Source organism: Sus scrofa, chromosome 4, assembly GCF_054392235.1.
Source record: "Sus scrofa isolate SSC_HxYL_T2T_F1_AM1 chromosome 4, Sscrofa_HxYL_maternal_Yorkshire_Landrace_v2.0, whole genome shotgun sequence".
Taxonomy (NCBI): Eukaryota; Metazoa; Chordata; class Mammalia; order Artiodactyla; family Suidae; genus Sus; species Sus scrofa.
In genome coordinates, this window is record NC_139386.1 from 110,764,246 (window position 1) to 110,789,019 (window position 24,774).

A 24,774-nucleotide genomic window follows, 5' to 3' on the forward strand; every position below is an offset into this window, starting at 1 on the left:
AGCCACTCCCAAGGGTGATCTGGTGAGCCCTAAGGGAACTCAGGGAAAACAAAGAATACTGGCCCATAGCTAAAGTGCACATCAAAGAAGTGATTCTGATAAGCCCAGACCTTTTCATCTTCCCATAGAAACTGGTTTTCTGTAAATCCTTTCTTCCTACCACATTCCCTTTATTGCAAAAACTGCTATATATCCTAGCTCCCTCCTCACCTCCTTGGAGAAGTTTTCTCAGGGCTACCTGAGATGCTGTCTTCTCCCAGGCTTAAGCCCTAATTTTATCTCAAATAAAACTTTAACTCTCAATTTCCAGGTTGTGGTTTTGTTTTTAAGTCGACAGTTACATCCCCACTATCTAGAACTGTGCTTAACTCTTAGGAGACAATCAATAAATACTTGCCTAATGAATGCTGAATAAATAATTTTAGGAAGTCATACTGATTGAGCCTTTTTTTCCTGCAACTTCAAGGCATTTGTTAATTTTATAAATAGATAAACCAAACCTGCTTCAGAACTGTGAAACTTAACTAAGATGACCTCAAGATTTTAAAAATAAATATTAGTAAAATTATAAAGATTAGCTGTTAAGATGACCTCACAGAGTCAATGAGATGTATTTATTTGCATCCAAAATATTTTAATAGTAAAGAATAAGTAGTAAATCTCAATAATGTGTTTGTGTACTCAATGAATAACTTTACAAATGTGAAAACTTAGCCTAAACAGTTTTCATGAATACAAAAAGATAAAAACAAACTATAATCATCTAATTATCTGAATAGAATTACAAGTTTTCAAGTAACTTGTGGTTACTTTGCATTTAGGCCAAAATCTAAGAAACAAATTACTTATGCAAATATCGAAAAGTCTCAGTTTCAGAAAATGTTGGCTCTTTAGAAAATAAGAATTAAAAAAATTAATTTGATGCTATTAGATTCCTTAACTACACTGATTTTCTGAAATTAAACAAACAGCTTCTCTGCTTCCTTTAGTTTTTGTTTCCTATCCATTTTAGCAATTACAGCCCAACGGTCCTCTCGCATTTTCCTCATAGCTCCAAACTTCAGTGTAGATCCAGGCGTTGTCAGAGATGAAGGGGTCTGAATAGAAAATAAAATCACAATGTATTTAACTAAGAAAAAAGAATTAAATACAGCTTTTGAAATCTGCTCTCTGAAATAAAATTTTAAAACTACCTTTTTTGGTGTTCTGACACAAAGATGAGAAATTGGTGGATTATTATTCTTGTATAGTTTTTTCAATGTATCTTCCTCTGAAACCATGCTCTTAAAGAAAAATGTAAAATATAATTTGGGGACTGCCACCGATAATATTGTATTATTAAAATGTCTACATACCACATACGAGGAAGAGATGGAGGAGAAGGGGGATGGAGAAAAAAGATAAAAAGACTGAAGAAAGACAACACTGACAAAATAAATCTTCAATCTCCCAAAAAGGGACCTAATTTTTGATTCTATTAACTATGTACCTGAAAGGTTATACAGAATACAAGTTGTTTATGAATAGTGTTTGTCAACTTATTTCTATTTCAGTTTCAGAGTCTTTACACTACTACTTCCCCTTTTCCCCAGCTTATTCAAACACTTAGGCTTTATAAAAAGCATCTATAATCCTATAATTACAAACACTGTCAATTATCAATTTATTTATATTTTCCCAAATAATAATAATAATAATAGCTAATAATTATTTCGTATCGTATGTCAGGCAATGCCTTTTCTTTTTTCTTTGTCTATGTATGCTGGTTTACCATATCCATGAAGTCCTTGCCATTCAACATCACAAAGATTTCTCCAATGTTTTCTTCTAAGAATTTCAATTTTAGCCCTAAGATTTAGATCTTTGATCTATTTTGAGTCAATTTTTATATACAGTGTTAAGAATCCAACTTCATTCTTTGGTATGTTGATATCTAGGTTTCCTGGCACCATTTGTTGAAAAACTGTCCTTTCCCCATTGAATAATCTTGGCACACTTGTCAAAAATCAACTCACTATATATGTGAAGATTTATTTCTTGGCTCTCTCTTTTATCACATTGATGTATATATCTATATTTATGCTAGTACTACAGTGTTTTAATTACTAGCTTTGCAGTTAGTTTCAGTCAAGAACTGTGAGTCCTTTAATGTTATCTTTGTTTTAGCTATCTGGGGCCCCTCGCAATTCTGTATAAATATGAACATCAAATTTTCCATTTCTGACAAAAAGGCTGTTGGAAATTTCATAGGGATGGTGTTGAAACTGTAGACTGCTTTCAGTAGTATTGACATCTTGACAATGACAAGTCTTCTTATCCATGAACATGGAATTTTTTAAAATTTCTTTAAGTCTTTCAGCAGTGTTTTATAATTTTCAGTGTATAAATATCATGCCTTCTTGGCTAGAGTTGTTCCTAAGTATTTAATTATTCTTGATGGTATAGTAAATGGAGCTATCTTCTTAATTTCCTTTTTGGACTGTTCATTGCTAGTGTATAGAAACATAAGTGATTTTCATTTGTTGGTTCTTATACCCTTCAACATTGTTCAGTTCCCTTATTAGCACTAGAAGCTTTCTTGTGGCCTTTTTGTGATTTTCCATATATATATATATATATGATCATGGCATACACAAGTTAGAGTGTTACCTTTTGTTTATTTGAATGACTTTTATTTTTGTTTTTTTTTTTCTATTTGTCTAATAGCTAAAACCTATGACTGGAACTTCCAGTACAATGTTGACTAGCAATGGTGAAAGTGGGCATCCTTAGGCATAATCTTAGGAGGAAAGCTTTCAGTCTTCCGTCACTGAGTATGATGTGAGCTTAAGTTTTCACTCCTATCCTTTACCATGCTGAGGAATTTTCCCTCTATCCTAGCTTTAGGAGGGTTTTGATATTGAAAGGATGTCGGATTTTGGCAAATGTCTTTTCTTTATCAATTGAGAAGATTATGTGAATTTTTTTCCTTTGTTCTATTAATGTGATGTATCACATTGATTTTATATTGAAACACCTTGGCATTTCTTGGATAAATCTCATTTGGTCAAGGTGAATGATCCTTTTAAAATGCTATTGTATTTGACTTGCTAATATTTTGTTGAGGATTTTTGCATCTACATTCAAAAAGAATAATGGTCTGCAATTTTGCTTTCTTGTGATATCCTTATCTGGCCTTGGTATCAAGGTAATGCTACTCTTATTGAATGAATTACAATTCAATTTTTTGGAAGAGTTTGAGAAGGATTGGTGTTAGGTCTTTAAGTGTTTGATAAAAATCACCAATAAAATCATCATCTGGTCCAGCACTTTGTTGGGAGGTTCTGGGTTACTAAATGAAATTCTGCATGTTATAGGTCTGATGAGATTTTTTTGCTTCTTCTTGAGGCATTTAGGTAATTTATGTTTCAAGTAATTTCTCCATTTGTTTATTTCTTCTATATTACCAAATTTGTTATTATGTAATTATTCACAGTATTCTTTATATCTCTGAAATTTCTGATGTTAGTTATTTGCATCTCTTTTTTTGGGGTCAGTATAATTAAAAATTTGTCAATTTTGTTATGTTTTCATAGAAACAAATTTTGGATTCATTGATTTTTTTTTCCTGCTGTGTTCTTTTCTCTAATTTGCTTATCTCCACTCTAACCTTCTCTCTTTGGATTTAGTTTGATTTTTTTTCATAGCTCCACAAGGAGTAAAAATAGTTTATTGATTTTTTTCTTTTTCAATCTAGGAATTTATAGCTATACATTCCTTTTGAGCAGTTTTTTTCTGTCTCACATAGGTTTTGGTGTATAGTTTTCATTTTATTCATCACTAAGTCAAAACTCCCTTGTGAAATCTTCTCATGTCCATTGGTTAGTAGTGTGTTAACTTACTAAATTCATGAATTTTTTAATGTTCCTTATTGATTTCTAACTTCATCTCTTTGTAGTCTGAGAAAATACTTAATATGATGCCTATCTTTTTAAATCTATTGAGACTTATTTTGGGACCTATATGGTCTATCCTGGAAAATGTCCATATGTACTTTAGTAGGATCTATATTCTGCTGTTGGACTGAGAGTTCTATACATGTCTGTTAAATGTTTGGTTTGTGTTGTTCCAGTTTTCCATTTCCTTATTTATCTTCTGTCTAGTTGTTTTATACATTATTAAAGGTGGGGTATTGAAGTATTCAACTATTAATGTATAACAGTCTATTTCGCTATTCAATTCTATAAAGCTTTTGCTTCATATATTTTAAGGGTCTCTTATTATGTGTGTAAATGTAAAAATGCCATAGTTTCTTGCTGTATTGAACCTTTTAAAAATATATAATGTCCTTATTTTCTTATAGTTTTTGATTTAAAACTCTATTTTGTCAGATACTACCACATCTTTTTTGGTTATTATTTGTATGAATATCTTTTTCCATACATTCACATGTAGCCAATTTAGATCTACCATTAGTCTCTACTAGATATATATATATATATAATTATATATATATAATTTTAAAAACCCAAAATCAATTCTGCCAACCTATGTTTCCTTATTGGAGAATATAATCAATTTACATTTAAGCTAATTACTGAGTAAGAATAGATTAAAAAGGGAGTTCCCTTTGTGGCTCAGTGGGTTACCAACATGACTAGTATCCATGAGGGTAAGGGTTTGATCCATGGTCTTGCTCAGTGGGTTAAGGATCTGGCATTGCCACAAGCTGTGGTGTAGGACACAGACATGGCTCAGATCCTGCATTGCTGAAGCTGTGGTATAGGCTGGTAGCTGCAGCTCCAATTTGACCCCTAGCCTGGGAACTTCCAAATGCCACAGGTGTGGCCCTAAAAAGGAAAAAAAAAAAAAAAAAAAAAAAGGTAGACCAACTTTTGCCTTTCTTGATATTTGTTTTCTATAAGGTTTAAATGGATTTTTGTTGTTCTTTTGTCACTCATTTTCTCCATTACTGTCTTCTTTTGTATTTAGGTGACTTTTTTTGGCATTTAAATGTTTTTATTCCTTTCTCATGTCCATTTGTGTATGTTCTATAGATTTTTTTGTGGTTATTATGGGGATTATGTTTAATAACCAAACATTATAGTATCTATTTTAAATTTATATGAACTTCACTTCAATAGCCCACACAAACTGCTCTTATACAGCTACATTCCCCATTGCTGATATCAAAAATTACATCTTGGAGTTCCCACTGTTGGGCAATGGGATCAGCAGCATCTTGGGAGCTCTGGGGCACAAATTCCATCCATGGCCCAGCACAGTGGGTTAAGAATCTGGGAGTTGCCAAAGCTGCAGCTTAGGTTGCAGATGGGGCTTAGGTTGCAATTGCAGCTTGGATATGATCCCTGGCCAGGAACTCCATGTGCCACAGGGCAGTCAAAAATGAAAAAAAAAAAAAATCACATCTTTATATATTGTGTTCCTAGTAACATAGATTAATAATTTTTATGCACTTGTCTATTAAATGTAGAAAATAAAAAGTGAAGATAGAAACCAAAATTATAAGAACTCCAGCTTTTGTAATTTCCCATGTATTTAACTTTAGCAGAGATCTTTTATTTTTATTTTTTTGTCTTTCTACTTTTTCTAGGGCTGCTCCCATGGCATATGGAGGTTCCCAGGCTAGAGGTCTAATTGGAGCTGTAGCTGTTGGCCTACACCAGAGCCACAGCAACGCGGGATGTGAGCCACATCTGCAACCTACACCACAGCTCACAGCAACGCCAGATCCTTAACCCACTGAGAAAGGCCAGGGATCAAACCCACAACCTCATCATTCCTAGTCGGATTCGTTAACCACTGAGCCATGACAGGAACTCTGGTGGCATCCTTTCATTTCAACCTGAACAACTCCTTTCAGCATTTCTTGACAAGAAGGTCTGGTGGCAACTTAGAATAGCTTTGTTTATCTGAGAATATCTTAATTTCTCCACCATTTTTGAAGGAAAGTTTTGTCAGATACTGAATTCTTAGTTAACAACTTTTTTTTCTTTCAGCAACTTGAATATATAAAACCTGCTGCCTTCTGGCCTCCAAGGTTTTTGATGAGGAATCAGCTGATAATCCTACTGAGGGTAACTTGTATGTGGTAGGTTGATTCTCTCTTGCTGCTTTCAAGATTTTGTCTTTCAATAGGTTATGTGTTTTCATGTGAGTCTATTTGAGTCCACCCACTTAGAATTCATTGAGCTTCTTGGATTTGTAGACTAATTTATTTCATTAAGATTTGAAAAATTTTCAGACATTTCTTCAACTATCCTTTCTCTTCCTTTCTCTTCCTTCTTGGACTTCCACACCAACATACTGACCTTTTCATGGTGTCCCACAAGTCTCTGTTCACTTTTCTTCATTCTTTTTTCTGTGCTCATATTCAATAGTTTATTTCCCTGTCTTCAAATTTATAAATTATTTCTTCTGCTTACTTATATCTGCTTTTGAATCCCCTAATACACCTTTCATTTCAATTACTTTACTTTCAATTGTAAACTTTCTTCTTGGTTCTTTATATAATTTCTCTTTATTGGTATTCTCACTTTATTCATACATTTTTCTGCCTTTGTCTATGTCTTCCTTTAGCTCTTTGAACATCTTTAACACAGTTGTTTTAAAGTCTTTGTCTAGGAAGTCTAATAACTGAGGTTCCTCAAGAACATTCTGTTGATAGCTTTTGTTCCTCAGTAGGCCATACCTTCCTTTTCTTTGCATGCCTTGTGATTTTTTTGTTGTTGTTGTTGAAAACTAGATTTTCTTAATATTGTAAACTAAAATATCTGCAAATGAAATTCTTCCTCTTCCCCAGGGTCTCTTATTTATATAGATTTGTTTTGCTTTTTGTTTTAATGTTGAAGGTATCTCTGTGCCTCAGATAAGCCTGTGGTGAAAATTTCAGATCTAAGATTTTTTCTGAGCCTGTGTCTTTCCCTAGGCATACATAATAGCTTTCTAAATGCCCTGTAAAGGTGATTGATTTTGAATGTTCTAATCCTTAAATGTCTGGGTCCTCAAAGAGGGGGGAAAAAAAGAGATAAGTACAGTTTGTTTAAATCCTCTTGAAGACACTTCAGCCAGTTAGGTTTAAACAAGCAGCCAGTTTCTGTTATCTGTATCTCAATGATAAGAAGGAGCAATCAGCAATCAGAACACTGAACCCTGATATTTGGAGGACAAGGTCCTTATTGGTCACCCTGGCTCCAGCAATACTTGAGCACAGCTGCCTATCACATGGCTATGGGTTGGGTGATACATAGCTACTACTACTTTAAATGCTGACATTGATCAAAATTAACCATAATTTTACTTGCCAAGTTTCCCTCTGGAAGGCACAAGCATTCAAATAATCATCAGAGTTCCAAAATAAACTACTTTAGACAGCTTCTACAAGTACAACTGTTGTCTGGTGGAGAAATGGACTCCTGGCATTTCCTAATCCACTACCTTCAATTTGCAGTTTATGTACAATGACATACACAGGCTATGGAGCCAGACTGTTGGTGTTCAAATTTTTGTAAGGCTCCATGCCTTACTAGCTATGTGACCTTGGGCAAGGTACCAGTGTGACTCAGTTTTCTCATCTGAAAAATTGGAATAGAAACTCTTTCTATACTTCTAAAGCATGAGATTGTTTTAAGGAATAACTGAAATAATCTGTGTAAATTCTTTAAAACAGTGCCTGGTTCACAGTTTTAATCATTAAAATGTTAATCATTATCAATAAAACAAAGAGTTACTAAAGTAGGGCTTTTCTATAAGGTAAAGTCAATAATTACAATTTTAAGACTTCAGCTACTACTTATGAAAAAATGAAAGTAGAGGATCCCAAAACAATATAAAAGCTTGAAGGATCTCATATTTATGAGATATAATACAAACGGTTTTAATAGGAATGATGTAATTAAGAATCTTTGGTATATTGCTCCATTTTGTGTAATGAGGCTTATCTGTTTTTAAATTAAATAAGTTGAAGTTTAATTATTCTCAATAAATCATTGTTATGCCTTTAGAAAATATGGATATGTGTGAACATACTCACAGTAGGGAGCAACTGGTGATACAAACTGCTAGGGGAAATCTCCTCCTTAAACATGCCATCTTTAATACATTAACTCTTTAAGAATCATAGAAATGCTATAGTTGTCAACCAATACCTTGGTATATATTTCAACCAATAAGTGCTATAAAATCAAGGAACATATATAATATACAAAATCAAGATGAGGCTTGAGTAATAAATTTTGTTGAGGCAAAATCAAAAATATTTGCCTAACCTTCCTTTGAAAAAAAAAGGAACAGAAAATAACACTTTGCTGGAAAAAAAGATGGTTAGTCATCTCATATCCCAACTAATATATCAAGTATTTCAAAATGTCATGTTTTCTGAATTTTAGGAGGATTATTTCTAACCCTCATTTTTTTAAAAAAATGCTGCAAAAGCATAGGGTCTGTGTTATGGGAGAGTCCTACTTTTTTAGGTTTTGCAATAATAGATACTATGCACATATATTATGTATAAAGAAATAATGTAAATATTATAATAATGTAAACAAGTAATAAATGCTGATTATTTGTAATAATTTTACCAAAAGATCAGTAGTTTCCGAACTATCTGAATTAATATCAAACTCAAAGACCATTTTTCTCTTTTTATTACTTTCTTCCATGGGTACATTCTTGTTTTCTCTTTGCTGAATTTGTGATTTTGTTGGTGTCTTCACAGTATATGCCTATCCAAAAAAGAAAAACAATACATTATCCCATCCAATAAAACATATTTATTAATAAAGGCAAGTTGATGGGAGTTCCCGTCGTGGCTCAGTGGTTAACAAATCTGACTAGGAACCATGAGGTTGCAGGTTCAGTCCCTGGCCTTGCTCAGTGGGTTAAGGATCTGGTGTGGCTGTGAGCTGTGGTGCAGGTCACAGACGCAGTTTGGATCTGGCGTTGCTGTGGCTGTGGTGGTGGCCGGCAGCTACAGCTCTGATTACACCCCTAGCCTGTTAACCTCCTATGCCGCAAAAGCGGCCCTAGAAAAGGCAAAAAGACAAAAAATAAATAAATTAATTAATTAAAAAAATAAAGGCAAGTTGAAGCTTTAGCAATCGGTAACTCTCCATTACTACTGGCGTATATATGAAGTAGACATATTTAGACAGGTATTCTTCACATATATATGAAGTACATGAGGGGGAGAAACACAGAAAAACAAATAGACCAACTTCAACTTCAGAAGTCAACACTCTTAAGAGAGACATTACTTTTTCTAACAATGATCAAGACCCAAGAACTGAGAGCTCGGTTCTCTCTATAAGAATCCTTAGTGATTAGGAGAAAATAAGTTTGCTTATCTTTTGTTGGTAAAGTAATTCTATTAGTCAATATTTAGTATTCCCCTGAAATACGTAATATGTAAGTTTTATAATTTTTAAAATATCTTTAAAAATTAAGTCACTGATATCAGCAAAAATGGCAGAGTAAGGAGCTCTGGAAATTTGCTCTTCCACAAAGCAATAAAAATGCTGATAAAAGTAGTCAGAATCAACTTGTTCAGAACTCTGGAAATTAACAAAAGGCTAACCACAACTTGGAGAGTGTTTTTTTTCCATAGCTGAACCTCTGTAAAAACAGGAAATTAATGGTATTTCAACTGCGCCTTATCTCATGCCTTGGTCTCTAACTCTATGTTACCCTTAAAAATTAACAGCCCACATTCCTGGCCACTGGACACAGATAAACAGAATTAGGAGCTCTTTCAAAACTTTCCAGAGTTGTCATTATTTGACCTGTCTAGTGGTTCTCTAGAAGACTTCATTTATACAGCTGTCTTTGCTTGATGCAATTCAAGAGTTCGCTCAGTTAAAAAAAAAAAAAAAAAAAAAAAGACAGCACTATTCACAATAGCCAAGACATGGAAACAACCTAAATGTTTTTCGACAGATGAATGGATTAAGAAGATGTGGTACATATACACAATGGAATACTACTCAGCCATAAAAAAGAACAAAATAATGCCATTTGCAGCAACATGGATGGAACTAAAGATTCTCATAGTAAGTGAAGTAAGTCAGAAAGAGAAAAACAAATACCATATGATATCACTTATATCTGGAATCTAATATATGGCACAAATGAACCTTTCCACAGAAAAAAAAATCATGGACATGGAGAAGAGACTTGTGGTTGCCAAGGAGAAGGGAGAGGGAGTGGAATGGACTGGGATTTTGGGGTTAATAGATGTAAACTATTGCCTTTGGAATGGATAATCAATGATATCCTGCTGTATAGCAATGGGAACTATGTCCAGTCACTTATGATGGAGCATGACAATGTGAGAAAAAAGAATGTATACATGTATGTGTGACTGGATCACCTTGCTGTACAGTAGAAAATTAACAGAACACTGTAAACCAGCTATAATGTAAAAAATAAAAATCACTATAAATAAAAAAAAGGAAAAAAAACTTTCTCTTTGAGGTGTGTGGGGTAGGGAATAACATTTGTCAAAAACAATTACTAAAAAGTGTTTTAATTTCATAGTTCCCTGAGGCAATTAATGACAATTGCAGCAAAAAACAGACTAACCAAAAACCTTAAAAAAACAGTCAAGAAATGAGATGTCCACAGGGGATTTTAAAAGTTCTGATATATTCCTAGAAATATAGAAAACCATGTTCATGGATAAGGCTGTAAGCACAGGAAAGACATGAGAAGGTCCTAAGCTCTTACCTGTGGCTCATCTTGAGGGTCTATAAAAGCAGAAACTGAAGGCTAAGATAGAGTTGTCCACTATCTGGCTGTGTTAAAAGCATGCCCTAACATTTTTTCTTTTGACAAAGATTGTAAGATTAATTGATCTGGACTTTTAAGGAAATCTCTATTCAAACATTAGCTAAACATTGGCTAACCAAGTTGAGACTTTACAGCACTCAAAGAATATAAACTGTATAAGAATTAGTTTAGGAGTTCCCATCGTGGCGCAGTGGTTAACGAATCCGACTAGGAACCATGAGGTTGCGGGTTCGGTCCCTGCCCTTGCTCAGTGGGTTAACGATCCGGCGTTGCCGTGAGCTGTGGTGTAGGTTGCAGACGTGGCTCGGATCCTGCGTTGCTGTGGCTCTGGCGTAGGCCGGTGGCTACAGCTCCGATTCAACCCCTAGCCTGGGAACCTCCATATGCTGCGGGAGTGGCCCAAGAAATAGCAACAACAACAACAACAAAAGACAAAAGACAAAAAAAAAAAAAAAGAATTAGTTTAGAAAAATCACTAAACAAACACAAACTAGTAGAAGCATTAACAATAAACTTTGAGGAGAGAGGAGAATCTAATTTCCAGGTTGTCACATTACATTATTTTTAATGTTTAGATTTCCAGAAAACTCTTAAGACATGCAAAGAAAAAGAAATTATGGCCCATAAATGGGTAAGGGAGCAACAATAGAAACTATCCCTATGGAAACCTCACTATTGGATTTCCTAGACAAAAAAATTAAATAAGCTATTTTAAATATGTTCAAAGAGCTAAAGAAAATCATGCCTAAAGAACTAAAAAAAAAAAAGTATGAAGACAATGTCGAACCAAGTTGAATGTCAATAGACAGACTTTTTTTTTTTTTTTTTTTTACATCCACACCTGTGGCATGCAGAAGTTTCCAGGTGAGGGGTCAAATTGGAGCTGTAGCTGCTGGCCTACGCCACAGCCATAGCCAAGCTGAATCCAAACTGCATCTGCCACCTACACCACAGCTTGCAGCAACACCAGATCATTAACATGCTGAGCAAGGACAAGGATCACACTAACATCCTCACAAATACTATGTTGAGTTCTTAACCCACTGAATTACAATGGCAACTCCAGAAATTATTTTTAAAAGAAACAAGTAGAACTTCTGGAGTTGAAAAGTACAAAATCTGAAATGAAACATTCATTAAAGGGGCTCAAAAACAGATTTGATCAGATTGAGGAAAGAATCCATGAACATGAAGATCAAATGATATAATCCAGTCTGAGAAACAAAAAAAAAAAAAGAGAGAGAGAGAGAGAGAAAGAAGAAAAAGAAAAAAGAAAGAAAGAAGAAAAATAAACAGAGCCTGTGAGACTTGTGAGACATCACCAAACTTACCAATATACACATAATGGGAGTTTCAGAATGACAGCAGAGAGAGAGAGAGACCAGAAATAATACTTTTTTAAAAAATTGCTGAAAACCTCCCAAATTTGATATAAAAATTAATCTACATGTCCAAGAAGTTCAACAAACTCCAAGGGAGCTAGACACATCACAATCAAACTGTCAAAAAAAAAACAAAGAGAAATTTGACAGTAGCAAGAGACAAGTGACTTAGCACATACAAGGGATCCTCAATAATATTAACAGTGATTTCTCACCAGAAACCAGGGAATCAAAAAAGGGCTGCCATGTCCAAAGTGCAGGAACTGTCACTAAACCATCCATATATCTAGCAAAAACACCCTTCAAAAATGAAAGAGAGGACATCCCATTATGGTTCAGCAGTAATGAACCCAACTAGCATCCGTGAGGATGCAGGTTCAATCCCTGGCCTCACTCAGTAGGTTAAGGATCCAGCATTGCCATGAGTTGTGGTGTAGGTCGCAGATGTGGTTCAGATCTGGCATTGCTGTGGCTGTGGTATAGGCTGGCAGCTACAGCTCTGATTTGACCCCTAGCCTGAGAACTTCCATATGCCATTTAGGGTGAGGCCCTAAAAAGATGAAAAAGAGAGAGAGAGGGAGAGAGAGAAATTATGATATTCCTAGATAAACAAAAATTGAGAGAAATCTGTCACTAGCAGACTTTCCTCATAAGAAACACTAATAGGAGGGCTTCAGGCTGAAATGAAAAAGCACAAGACTCAAATCCACATGAAGAAATAAAGAGCCCCAGAAAAGGAAATTACATAGATAATTTAAAAAGATAGTATAATTATATTTTTGTTTATAACTCCTTTTTTCCTATCTGATTTAAAACATAAGACATATAAAGTAATAATACTATGCTAATGGGCTTAAGATGTATAAATAAGTGATTTGTATGATAATGATAGCACAACAGAAAAGATGGAATTAAGCCAGATTGACTGGGGCAAAGTTTTTATACAGCATTGAAATTACACTGATGATAATTAAAGCTAATCATTTTAAGTTAAAGTGTTAACTATACTTCCCAGGTAATCACTAAGAAAATGATTCTAAAAGTATAGTGAAAAAACAAGATAATTAAAATGGTATAAAATATCTATCTAACACAAAATAAAACAGCAATGGAAAGACAAAGGAACAAAAAGACATAAGACATACAGAAAACAAAGAGCAAAATGGTGGCCTTAAGTTCTACTTTATTAGTGATTACATAAAATATAAGTTGATTAAACAGTCCAATCAAAATGCAGGGACTATCAAAATGAATGATAGAAAAAAGCATGATCCGACTGTATGCTATCTACAAAAGACACAATTCAGACTTCATAACATGAATATGTTGGCTGTATAGGGGTGGTAAAAGATATACCACGCAGATAGTAAGCAAAAGAGATCTAGAGCAGCTAACTTAATATCAGATAAAACAGACTTTAAAAAAGATTATTAGAAACAAAAATGACATTTTATAAAGGTAAAAGAGTCAATCCATCAAGAAAAGATAACTGGGATAAGTATATATGCAGTTAACAATATAGCCCCATTCAAATACGTTAACTAAAAACTGGGGGAAATAGATAATTCAACAATAATAGTAGGAGACTTCCATACTCCTACGTTCAATAATGAAAAGAACAACTAGACATAAGTTTGGCAAGGAAATATAATACTTGAACAATACTGTAAGCCAGCTAGAAAGATACTTAGGAAAATTCAGAAATGTGGTAACACTCCCAACTAGCCAATGGGTCAAAAATAAATTACAAGGGAAATTAGGAAGTATTTTTAAGAATGAAAAGGCAAATACAACATACACATCACATAGTTAAATCAGTCCTTAGAAGTTTATAACTGTAATGCCTACATTAAAAATTAAGATCAAGACATGACAATTAAATACAATGTGGTACCTTGGATTGGATCCTGAAAGAGAAAGAGGGCATTAATGGAAAAAATGTGTAATCTAAATAAAGCTCTGGAGTTTGATTAATAGTAATGTACAAATGTATGGTTCTTAGTTTTTATAAATGAACATAGTAACATAAATTCAGTTAACAATGGGGAAAACTGGGTGAGGAATATAAAGGAATTCTCTGTACTACCTTTGTAACTTTTCTGTAAATCTGAAATTAATTGCAAAATTAAAGTTCATTTGAAACAAAAAGTAATGTCACCACACCACCAGAATGGCCAAAATCAAAAAGATGAAAAATACCATGTGGTGGGCTAGGATATACAACAATCAGAACTCTCACTCATTGATAGTCAGAATGTAAATTGGTACAGTTTTAAAAAATGATTGGCAGTGTAATACTATAAGAAATATATATCTGGTATCATCCTTGGTTCCTGACACAGAACTTCCAAAACCCTTGTAATTTCCTGAGTGACAGAGTTGATAGAGGCATCTTTTGGTCTTTGTTCCCAGTGGTGTGATAGGAGAATCTTTGTTCCCAGTGGTGTGATAGGAGAATCTTTCATTATGCATAATGAGCTCCTTTCAACTGTACTGACTTTAAGCTAATGAAATACCTAGTAGTAGAGGATGCCTAGATAGCTTCAGGATGGTGGCTGGTTGCAAGAGAGACCAAGGCATGATTCAAGTTTGGAATCTTTCAATCCTACCTTCTGAATTCCTAGGAGAGGATAAGGGCTAAAGATTAGCTTAATCACCAATGGCTGATTATTCAACCAATCAGGTCAAGTAATGAAAGCTCCATTCAAACCCTGAAACAACAGGAAGCTTCAAGGTTGGTAGACATATGGAGGTGCTGGAGGGTGGCACTCCCAGAGAGGGCATGGAAGTTCTGTGTCCCTTCCCCCATACCTTGTGCCCTGTGCAATTTTTCCATTTGGGTTTTCCTGAATTGTATCCTTTATAACAAACTGGTAATATCAAGTAATTTCCTAAATTCTGTGAGTCATTCTAGCAAATTATCAAACCTGAGAAGGGGGTCGTGGGAAGCTCCATTTTAGAGTCACCTGGTGAGTGGTACAAGTGGCAAGCCAGAACTGTGTCTAAAATGGGAGTAGACTTGTGGGACTGAGCCCTTAAGCTATATGGTCTGCATTAGCCACATACAGACTCTGTCAGAATTGAACCAAATCACAGGACACCCAGTTGATGTCTGCAGAACTGGAGAATTCATTGGTGTAGGAAAAAGCACACACAAGTTTTCTATCAGAGCAAAAACAGCTTAAGCTGTATCTGTTAACATGGAATGTATTATGCATAACCCTATAATCCAGCAATTTCACTTCTAGGGACATGCTCTACTAAGATGTGTACATGTCAAGCACTAGAATTTTTATAGCAATGCTATTCATAAAAGCCCAGTCTGGAAATTAACCAAATGTCCATTAACATCACAATGGATAAATAAGCTGTGGTAGAGTCACATAATGAAGTAACAAACAGAAACAAAAAAAATAAAGTAACTTCAAGCAACAATATGGATGAATCTCATAAACATAATATTAGGTGGAAAACATCAAAATGAAAAGACTATGATTCTAATTATGGAAAATGCAAAAACAGGTACATCTAATGTCAGAAGTTGGGACAGTAGTTGGCCTTGGAGGAGGGGCTAGTGACTAGAAGAGGAAATAATCTTCTGAGGTAACAGTAATAGTCTGTTTTTAATCTAAGTGCTGATAATAAGGTTATGTTTTGTTTGTAAAGATTTATCAAATTGTATAATTATATTTGCATTTTTTGTATATATGTCAATAAAAAGTTTTTTATTTTTTTTCAGGGCCGCACCATGGCATATGGAGGTTCCCAGACTAGGGGTCGAATCATAGCTACAGCTGCTAGCTTATGCCACAGCCACAGTAACGCAGGATCCGAGCTGCGTCTGTGACCTATGCCACAGCTCATGGCGATGCCAGATCCTTAACCACTGAGCGAGGCCGGGGATTGAACCCACAACCTCATGGTTACTAGTCAGATTCATTTCTGCTGTGCCACAATGGGAACTCCAATAAAAAATTTTTTAAATAAGAGCATTCTATAGTAGAGATTATTTCATATTCTGAATAATACTATAGTAAATACAACAAAATAATTTTATATAAAAGTTTCTCTAAGCTATGTAATTTTTGTAATTTCCACAAGGTGGATAGATAATATTGTATATGTAACAGAATATGAGGGGGTGGGACTCTTTCTTTTGCTCTGGAATTGTCAACTAAAGCAAAAAGCTGGGGGGAAAATGCTACTAACACATACTCTAAAGAAAGCCACCTATGACTAAAGTCAGCTCCTTCTCTAATGCTTATTAAAAAGTGGTAGAATAGGCCCAATGATCACCAAATGCCTTCCTTATTCCCAGCTATATCAAGAAAACTTGGAGGAAGAGGCACGAAATTTCAACTTAGAAGGGTAAAGACAGGTTGACATACTCTTCCCCTCAACTCCCAAGACAAGTGAGGCGATAATTTTATAAAGGAGCCTTATAAAGCCTGGTGGTGCCTTTAAGAAGGGGAGACCAGCATCTCATTCCCTAGGTGGATATAAACCTAGGCAGAAAATTCGCTTATCTCTCTTTATGTCTGCCTGAGCAGAGTAAAAAGAAATTAGAGAAATAAATGGCAAAGAAAGGGGGAAGGGGAAGCAGAACTAGAGCATTATGCACTGCCATTTAGCACTGAAAGATTGAATGAATTCCCCATGGATTAAGTGGGAATGTTGAAAATAAATAGAAATAAGCCACTTTGCTAGTGGCACCTACTCCATGAAAGCTCACTGCTAAGTGAAAGACTCCAGAAGCGAGATCATGAGGAATAAATAACAAAGGGAGGTAACTGAGATGATACTGGAAAATAAAAGTCAGATTCTGCACATCAGGGACCTATATATTGGTAAATGCCAGAATGTGATGGAATTTGCCTAAGTTGTCATTGAATTGTGAATAGCAATAGGTTAAAAAAAAATGAAACCATTTCATGCTGCCATAACAAATAACTGAAACTGAAGCAAACAGTTTTATACTTATATGTGTGATACCAGGTATACGGCATATATATCAGAGATTTCTTTTTTATTAAAAAAAATACTTTCTTAGAAATTTTAGCAACAAACCTTTGGTAATGGTGTAGATAAAGTATTTTTGGCAGATGTCCACAGATAGTCTCCATTATCTTTTGATTTGCCATGATGAGCTGATGAGAAGTTTCGAGACCTATTTTGTGAAGGAGCTGCTTTAGAATCAAATTTCCAATAACCAGTTTCAGGTGTTTCCACTAAAGATGTCTGTGTTTTCTATATTGAAAAATAAAAGTGAATAAAAATCATTAAATGTCACTTTAAGTGCAGCAACTACCAGAAATAACACTGGAATAAACTAGAATTTACCCCAAGTTTATTATTGACTAGATAACTTTGAAAAAATTAATCTTCCTTGTCACTTTATTTTCCTATTTAAGACAAAAATGGTATCTACCCTTCTTTGTCTTCACATAGCTGCTATGAAAACAAATAAGACATTTCAACTCGCCATTTGACCAAAAGTTGGGGATTCTCCAAAGAAAAATCTCTATTCCTGGTGGCAAAAAATCTTAATCTGTGGTTCATTCCAAAGCTTAAAAGCCAAAGGGCATTCTCTTTTATGCTTTCATATTTCCTCTATCATCTATAAAAATATCAGCCTTTCCCTATCTACCATCCTTACTCCCTTTCAAAAAAAAAAAAATATGGAGAAGGAAAATATGAAAAAAAAAAAGAACTAGAGAAATTTTTTCAGGGAAAAAAATGAGAAAATGGCTATTTGCTTCAATTCTGAAAATAAACATACTGCAAATTTATTCTAAGTACTAGATTTTACTTCAACTCGTTTTCTTTAAGTTCTCTTTCTACCTTTATACATACCCTTTCTTCAGCATTTGACTTAATTAGCTTTCTAGTAAAAACTAGTAATAGTTGCTTTTGTGGAATTCTACATGAAACCTATGCTCATCAGTTTCTATTTAAGCACCTCCTTCAGTCATGACCACCTCCATGAATACAACAATAGCTATTACCCACATAAAAAATGCAGCACACATACACACAAGAGCTACTCTCAAAAGCTTGGTAGCTAAATCTGCAGTGAGTTTAAATTAGGAAGGTACACAGTAGAGGATTAAGAGGTGACTACATATGCTATAAAAAACATCAGAGTTGAGTCAAGTAATATGCTCTTTTCTTCTGAGGCTTTTACTATCCTGCCTGGTGATTTTAAATAAATCTCTAAGTATCTCCAGGCTTAAATTTATCTATCTACATAATCAATGAACCAAATAACTTGGAAAACTATAAAACACTGATGAAAGAAATTGAAGACACAATCAGATGGAAAGATATATTGTGTTTATGGATTAAAAGAATTAATATTATTAAAATGAACATACTACCAAGGCAATCTACAGATTCAGTGAAATACCTATCAAAATACCAATGGCTGCTATATAGCACTGGGAACTACATCTAGTCACTTATGATGGAGCACGATAATGTGAGAAAAAAGAATGTATACATGTATGTGTAACTGGGTAACCATGATGTACAGTAGGAAAAAAAATAATGTATTGGGGAAATTAAAAAAATAAAATAACTTAAAAAAAATACCAATGGCATTTTTCATAGAACTAGAAAAAAATTCTTAAATTTGTGTGGAAACACAAAAGAGCCTAAATAGCCAAAACAATCTTGAGAAAGAAGAACAGAGCTGGAGGTATCATACTTCCAACTTCAGACTGAACTACGAAGCTAAGCAATCAAAACCATACGTTACTGGCACAAAAACAGACAGATCAATGGAATAGAATAGAAAGCCCAGAAATAAACCCATGTACTTATGGTCAATTAATCTACAAAAAAAGGTGGGAGTTCCTTGGAAGTCTAGTGGTTAGGATTTAGTGCTTTCACCACTACAGCCCAGGTGCAATCTCTGGTCTTGGAACTGAGATCCCACATGAAGCTGCTGCATGCTGTGGCAAAAAATCTACAAAAAAGGAGGCAAGAATATTCAATGGAGAAAAGGCAGTCTTTCCAATAAGTGGAGCTAGGAAAACTGGAGAGCTACAGGTAAAAAAATGAAATTAGAACATTTTCAAAAACCATACAAAAATAAACTCAAAATGGATTAGACACCTAAGTATAAGACCAGAATCCTTAAAATTACTGAAAGAAAACATAGGTAGAACACTCTTTGACATAAACCGTAGCAATATTTTCTGAGACTGTCTCCTAAGGCAAAGGAAACAAAAACGAAAATAAACAAATGAGAACTAATTAAACTTAAAATTTTTGCATAGCAAAGAAAACCACTGACAAAACAAGACAGCCTAATGAATGGAAGAAAATATTTTCAAATAGCATGACTGATAAGGAGTTAATATCCAAAAAACATATAAACAGCTCATACAACTAAACCTCAAAAACAACCCAATTAAAAAATAGACACATGGGAGTTTCCCCTGTGGCACAGTGGGTGAATGATCTGGCTTGTCTCTTTGGGAGTGCCAGTTAGATCCCCAACCTGGTGCAGTGGGTTAACGATCCCGCATTGCTGCAGCTGTGGCATAGGTTGCAGCTACAGCTCAGATCCAATCCCTGGCCCAGGAACTTCCACATGCTAGGAGTACAGCTGAAAAAAAAAATGCACTGAGACCAGAATAGACATTTTTTCTAAAGATATACAGATGGCCAATAGGCACATGGAAAGGTGCTCGACTTTAATAACTTATCAGTTGTTAATTATCAGAAAAACGCAAATAAAAAACACAATGAGTTACTACTTCACACCTGCCAGAATGACTTTTTTTTTGTCTTTTTGCCTTTTCTAGGGCCGCTCCTGCAGCATATGGAGATTCCCAGGCTAGGGGTCGAATCGGAGCCGTAGCCATAGGCCTACGCCAGAGTCACAACAACGCAGGATTGGAGCCGCGTCTGCAACCTAAACCACAGCTCACAGCAACACTGGATCCTCAACCCACTGAGCAAGGCCAGGGATCAAACCTGCAACCTCATGGTTCCTAGTGTGATTTGTTAACCACTGCGCCACAATGGGAACTCCACACACCTGCCAGAATGACTATTATCAAAAAGATCACAGATAACAAATGTTGGTGAGGATGTGGAGAAAAGGGAACGCCTATATACTGTTTGTGGGAATGTAAATTGGTACAGCCACTGTGGGAAACAGTATGGACATTCCTTGAAAAACTAAAAATAGAACTACCATATGATCTGGCAATTCCACTCCTTGACATATATCCAAAGAAAATGAAAATATTAATTTAAAAAGATATATTCACCCCCAATGTTCATAGCAGCTTTATTTACAGTATCCAAGATATGGAAGCAACCTAAGCGTCCATCAACAGATCAATACAAAGGATGTAGTATGTGTATAAGTACTACTTACATTCAACCACTACTACTACTACTCAACCATAAAAATAATGAATTTCCACCATTTACAATAAGATGGATGGACTTGGAGGGTACTATGCTCAGTGAAGTAAATCGGAGAGACAAATACTGTATGGTATAATTTAAATGTGGACTATAAAAAATAAAACAAACTAGTGTGTAATAAAAAAGAAACAGACTCACAGACATAGAGAGCAAACTAGTGGTTACCAGTGTTAGAAAGTAAAGGTGGAAGGGTAAGACAAGGTTAGGCGATTAAGAAGTATAAACTAATGTATATAAAATAAACAAGTTACAAGAAAATACTCTACAGAACAGAGAATAAAGCCAACATTTTATAATAAATATAAATGGAGTATAACCTTTAAAATTGTGACTCATTATGTTGTATACCTGAAACATATAATACTGTAAATTAAATATATTGCAATTAAAAATTTTAAAAATACAAAAATTTTTAAAAGGAGCTAAATGATGTGATTTGCAGGTTTCTTGCCCAGTTCTAGTGATCTCACTTCATAATCCTTTTTCCAATATGTAGGAATTTTGGTAGCATTTTTTCAGAGCTGCATTTCTATATCCTTTTTTCTAAAGATCATCACAGTTGATAAAAAAATAATGAAAATAGTTTTTTATGCTCTTTGGACTCATCAAGAGTCCTCCTTAGAATTTCCAAAATGTAACTGTTTTCATGAACAAATTTTTCCCACCCAAAAGGAATGAGAGGAGAAAAAAAACAAAACAAAAAACTGAGAATGGCAACTACACCACCTTGTGGTCATATCTGGTATTCTAACATTTTTCTGGTAGCCTAAAAGAAAATGCACCCCCATTCTAGACTACAGAAATAACTCTCTTTGTAATATATCATGGAAATGTATGTACTTTCTGACAAGTTACATTCTCTTCTGAATATTACTTTTCCAAGGATGCAAATATACAAAACATTTATGATTTTCTCTATATACTTTTTTCTTTTTACTGGCCACAGCCACAGCACATGGAAGTTCTGGACTAGCAGTAGAATTGGAACTGCAGCTGCAGGCCTATGCTACAGCCACAGCAACACCAGATCCGAGCCACATCTGTGACCTACACTACAACCTGTGTCAACGCCATATCCTTAACCCACTGAACAAGGCCAGGTATTGAACCCACATCTTCATGGAGACTTCATTGGGTCCTTAACTTAACCCACTGAGCCACAATGGGAACTCCATCTGTCGTACTTTTTAAACAAACATTTATATGGCATTTTCTGTGTACAAGCACTATTTTAAATGTTTTACAAATATTATCTTATTTAATCTTCATGATAACTTTAGGAAAAAGATACTATTATTATCCCTTTATAGATGATAAAAGCATGAAACATGCTGAAGCATGAAGAAGTAACATGTCCAAACTCAGAAATGTTTGATAAATTTAATGATTATTATATATAAGGATTGTGATACTTCAATACTGTTGGAATAAAGCATAGCACACAAAGCCTATTTAAATCCTTTCCTTTCTTTTATCATTTTCTCATTATTTGCTATATACCTATACTTCCAGATAAAATATAGGGAATTAACTAAACTATTTGATAACATATATAAATAATGGACATATTATTGGAACTATACATGAATCAAAAACTCCAAAATAGGAGTTCCCGTCGTGGCTCAGTGGTTAACGAATCCGACTAGGAACCATGAGGTTGTGGGTTCCATCCCTGACGTTGCTCAGTGGGTTAAGGATCCGGCGTTGCCGTGAGCTGTGGTGTAGATTGCAGATGTGGCTCGGATCCCACATTGCTGTAGCTCTGCCATAGGCTGGCAGCTACAGCTCCGATTCGACCCATAGCCTGGGAACCTCCAAACGCTGCGGGAGTGGCCCTAGAAACGGCAAAAAGACTAAAAAAAAAAAAACCAAAAAAAAAAAAAAAAAAACAACCAAACAAAACCTCCAAAATAATACTGATAAATACTTTCATAACATGACCACATTCTATATTTAGAAATGAACATTGAAGTTCAACCAATTTATTATCTTCATCAGACACTTCCTTTAGACTATATCTAACACTCCTGGTTAATTTTAGTATAACAATAATTTTCCAAATATAATGTTTTCAAGTGTCTATCACCATGTCTAGACATATGAAGTACTCAATACTCATAGGTACAATATTTCTTTATGCTTCCCTTTCTGTGAACCCAAATGTAACAAAATTGTAGCACTATCTAAACCTAACAACTAAACTGTTCTCAACTACTTTGTCACTTTCAGTTTAGAGTCTAAGCACCTTTGGGGTAGGTACTTAGGAGACTATATCACTGTGTGCAAAGAATATTTAATCATTTTAACTAAAATTTACCATTAAAATTCTTCTGTAATAATCCTTTATTACCAAATGGATTAGAAGCTGAATAGAATCTCTCTTTCTTATACCTGGTACTTTCTTCCATGTACAGGGAACATTCCTAACCTCTCTAGGGAGGAGCAAAATTTAATGGGATTGTTGAATTTGGAAGGAGAAACTGAGGACATATAGTTCAGCGCCTTCCTTGCTCCTCCTCTTGGATACAAGAGGCAACACATATTTTATTCACAAGAGCATGCCAGTCAAGCAGTATATTTGTGCCAGTCCAAGCTCTGCCTGTGACAGCAGATAAACTGTTTAATTTGGAATTTTGGGATTAAGAAATCCTCTCACCCTCAAATATAAGCCACATTCTCCAATATTAGTTTTTAATAATAAAAATATTATTTTGATTTTCACTTTTTTTTTTTTTTTTGCTTTTTTTTTAGAGCCACACCTGTGACATAAGGAGGTTCCCAGGATAGAGGTCAAATCAGAGCTACAGCTGCCCACCTACGCCACAGTTACAGCAACGCAGGATCCGAGCCGCATCTGTGACCTACACCACAGCTCACAGCAATGCCGGATCCATAACCCACTGAGCGAGGCCAGGGATTGAACCCACAACCTCATGGTTCCTAGTCGGATTAGTTTCTGCTGGGCCACTACGGAAACTCTGTTTTTCACTGTCTTTCTCATTTGCCTCAGACTTAAGTAAGGAAAGCAAGACATCACTTATTTGGCCCTCTCAAAATTCAAAATTAGACAAAATCTAAACATAAGATTTAGAAATTTTAATGAAAATATTTTGCCTTCAACATGGAAATTTCTCAAGAGAGAAACAAGTATCTAACTAGTTTAAGGTAATAGTATAATAAAAACTATAGAAAATTGGAGTTCCCGTTGTGGCACATTGGAAATGAATCCGATTCGAACTCTAGTTTGGGAACTTATATATACTGAGGGTGCAACCCTAAAATGCAAAAAACTATTTAAAAAAAGAGAAAAGAAAAAAACTATAGAAAATTAAAATTTTCTCTAAATGACAAAAGATTTGAAATTTTCAGCTATTGCTTTTAAATTAATAGCAAGAAACAATTTTAGAAATGAAATTGTATGAAATATTTTTGATGTTATTTTCCCAATTACAAACAAAAAATTTTACTAAATAGATGTTAGAAAATGAAATGGTTATAAAGAAATCTCTGAGAATTATATAAAACTCTTACCTTGTCTTCCTTGTCTTTTTTTCCTTTGAGAGTAACTATGTTTTCCTTTGCCTCTCTCTTCAGCTTTTCCTATTAGAAATGAATAACAAGTACATAGAATGTAGTCATTACTATCATAAAAATATTAATGTTCCTATTATCAAATTTTTCCTAAGTATTAACAAAGAATACTACCTTCTAAACTTAATGAAAAGGGGGGAAAAAAGAAAAACAAATTAATTCCTTTCTACATAAATATGCTATTTGGGTTTATCTTTTTAAAAAACTCTCATATGTCCCTAGCAAGTATCTGTGGAATTTTAAGTCCTTTAAAACTCTGAATCTCACCTTTCTTATTTGTAAAATGAAGTGGACAGACCAAATTAAAAAGTCAAGGATATACACAAATAACTAACTGTAAAGAGCTGCAAAGAGAACCAAAATATCATAAGCTTTCACAGGCAGAATTCATTTTTTTAAAGTACAAAGTTGAACAATATTGTATTAATTTCTGCTGTACAGCAAAATGATTCAGTTATGAACACATACATATACTTTTTAAAATACTTTCCCATTATGATTTACCGTAGGATATTGACTATAGTTCCCTGTGCTACATAGTAGGACCTTGCTATTTATCTATTCTATATAT

The 24,774-nt window shown here is 34.5% G+C and overlaps 1 protein-coding gene across 11 annotated transcripts in view; it reads right to left on the bottom strand.

Annotated features, from left to right (window-relative positions):
- Positions 1-613: 613 nt before the first annotated feature.
- Positions 614-24,774, bottom strand: part of SYCP1 (synaptonemal complex protein 1) — a 146,210-nt gene continuing 122,049 nt past the window's right edge. For 8 of the 11 annotated variants that reach the window (XM_085023504.1, XM_085023501.1, XM_021090000.2 and 5 more), the window contains 5 exons: positions 24,144-24,212; positions 17,235-17,414; positions 8,580-8,723; positions 1,194-1,283; positions 614-1,097 (listed from right to left, as the gene is read on the bottom strand). In XM_085023504.1, coding sequence (XP_084879630.1) covers positions 960-1,097; positions 1,194-1,283; positions 8,580-8,723; positions 17,235-17,414; positions 24,144-24,212 — 621 coding nt within the window. In that variant the 3' untranslated portion in view covers positions 614-959. The remainder of the gene's footprint in view (positions 1,098-1,193; positions 1,284-8,579; positions 8,724-17,234; positions 17,415-24,143; positions 24,213-24,774) is intronic. The other 3 variants (XM_085023505.1, XM_085023503.1, XM_085023510.1) reach the window with 1 other exon arrangement.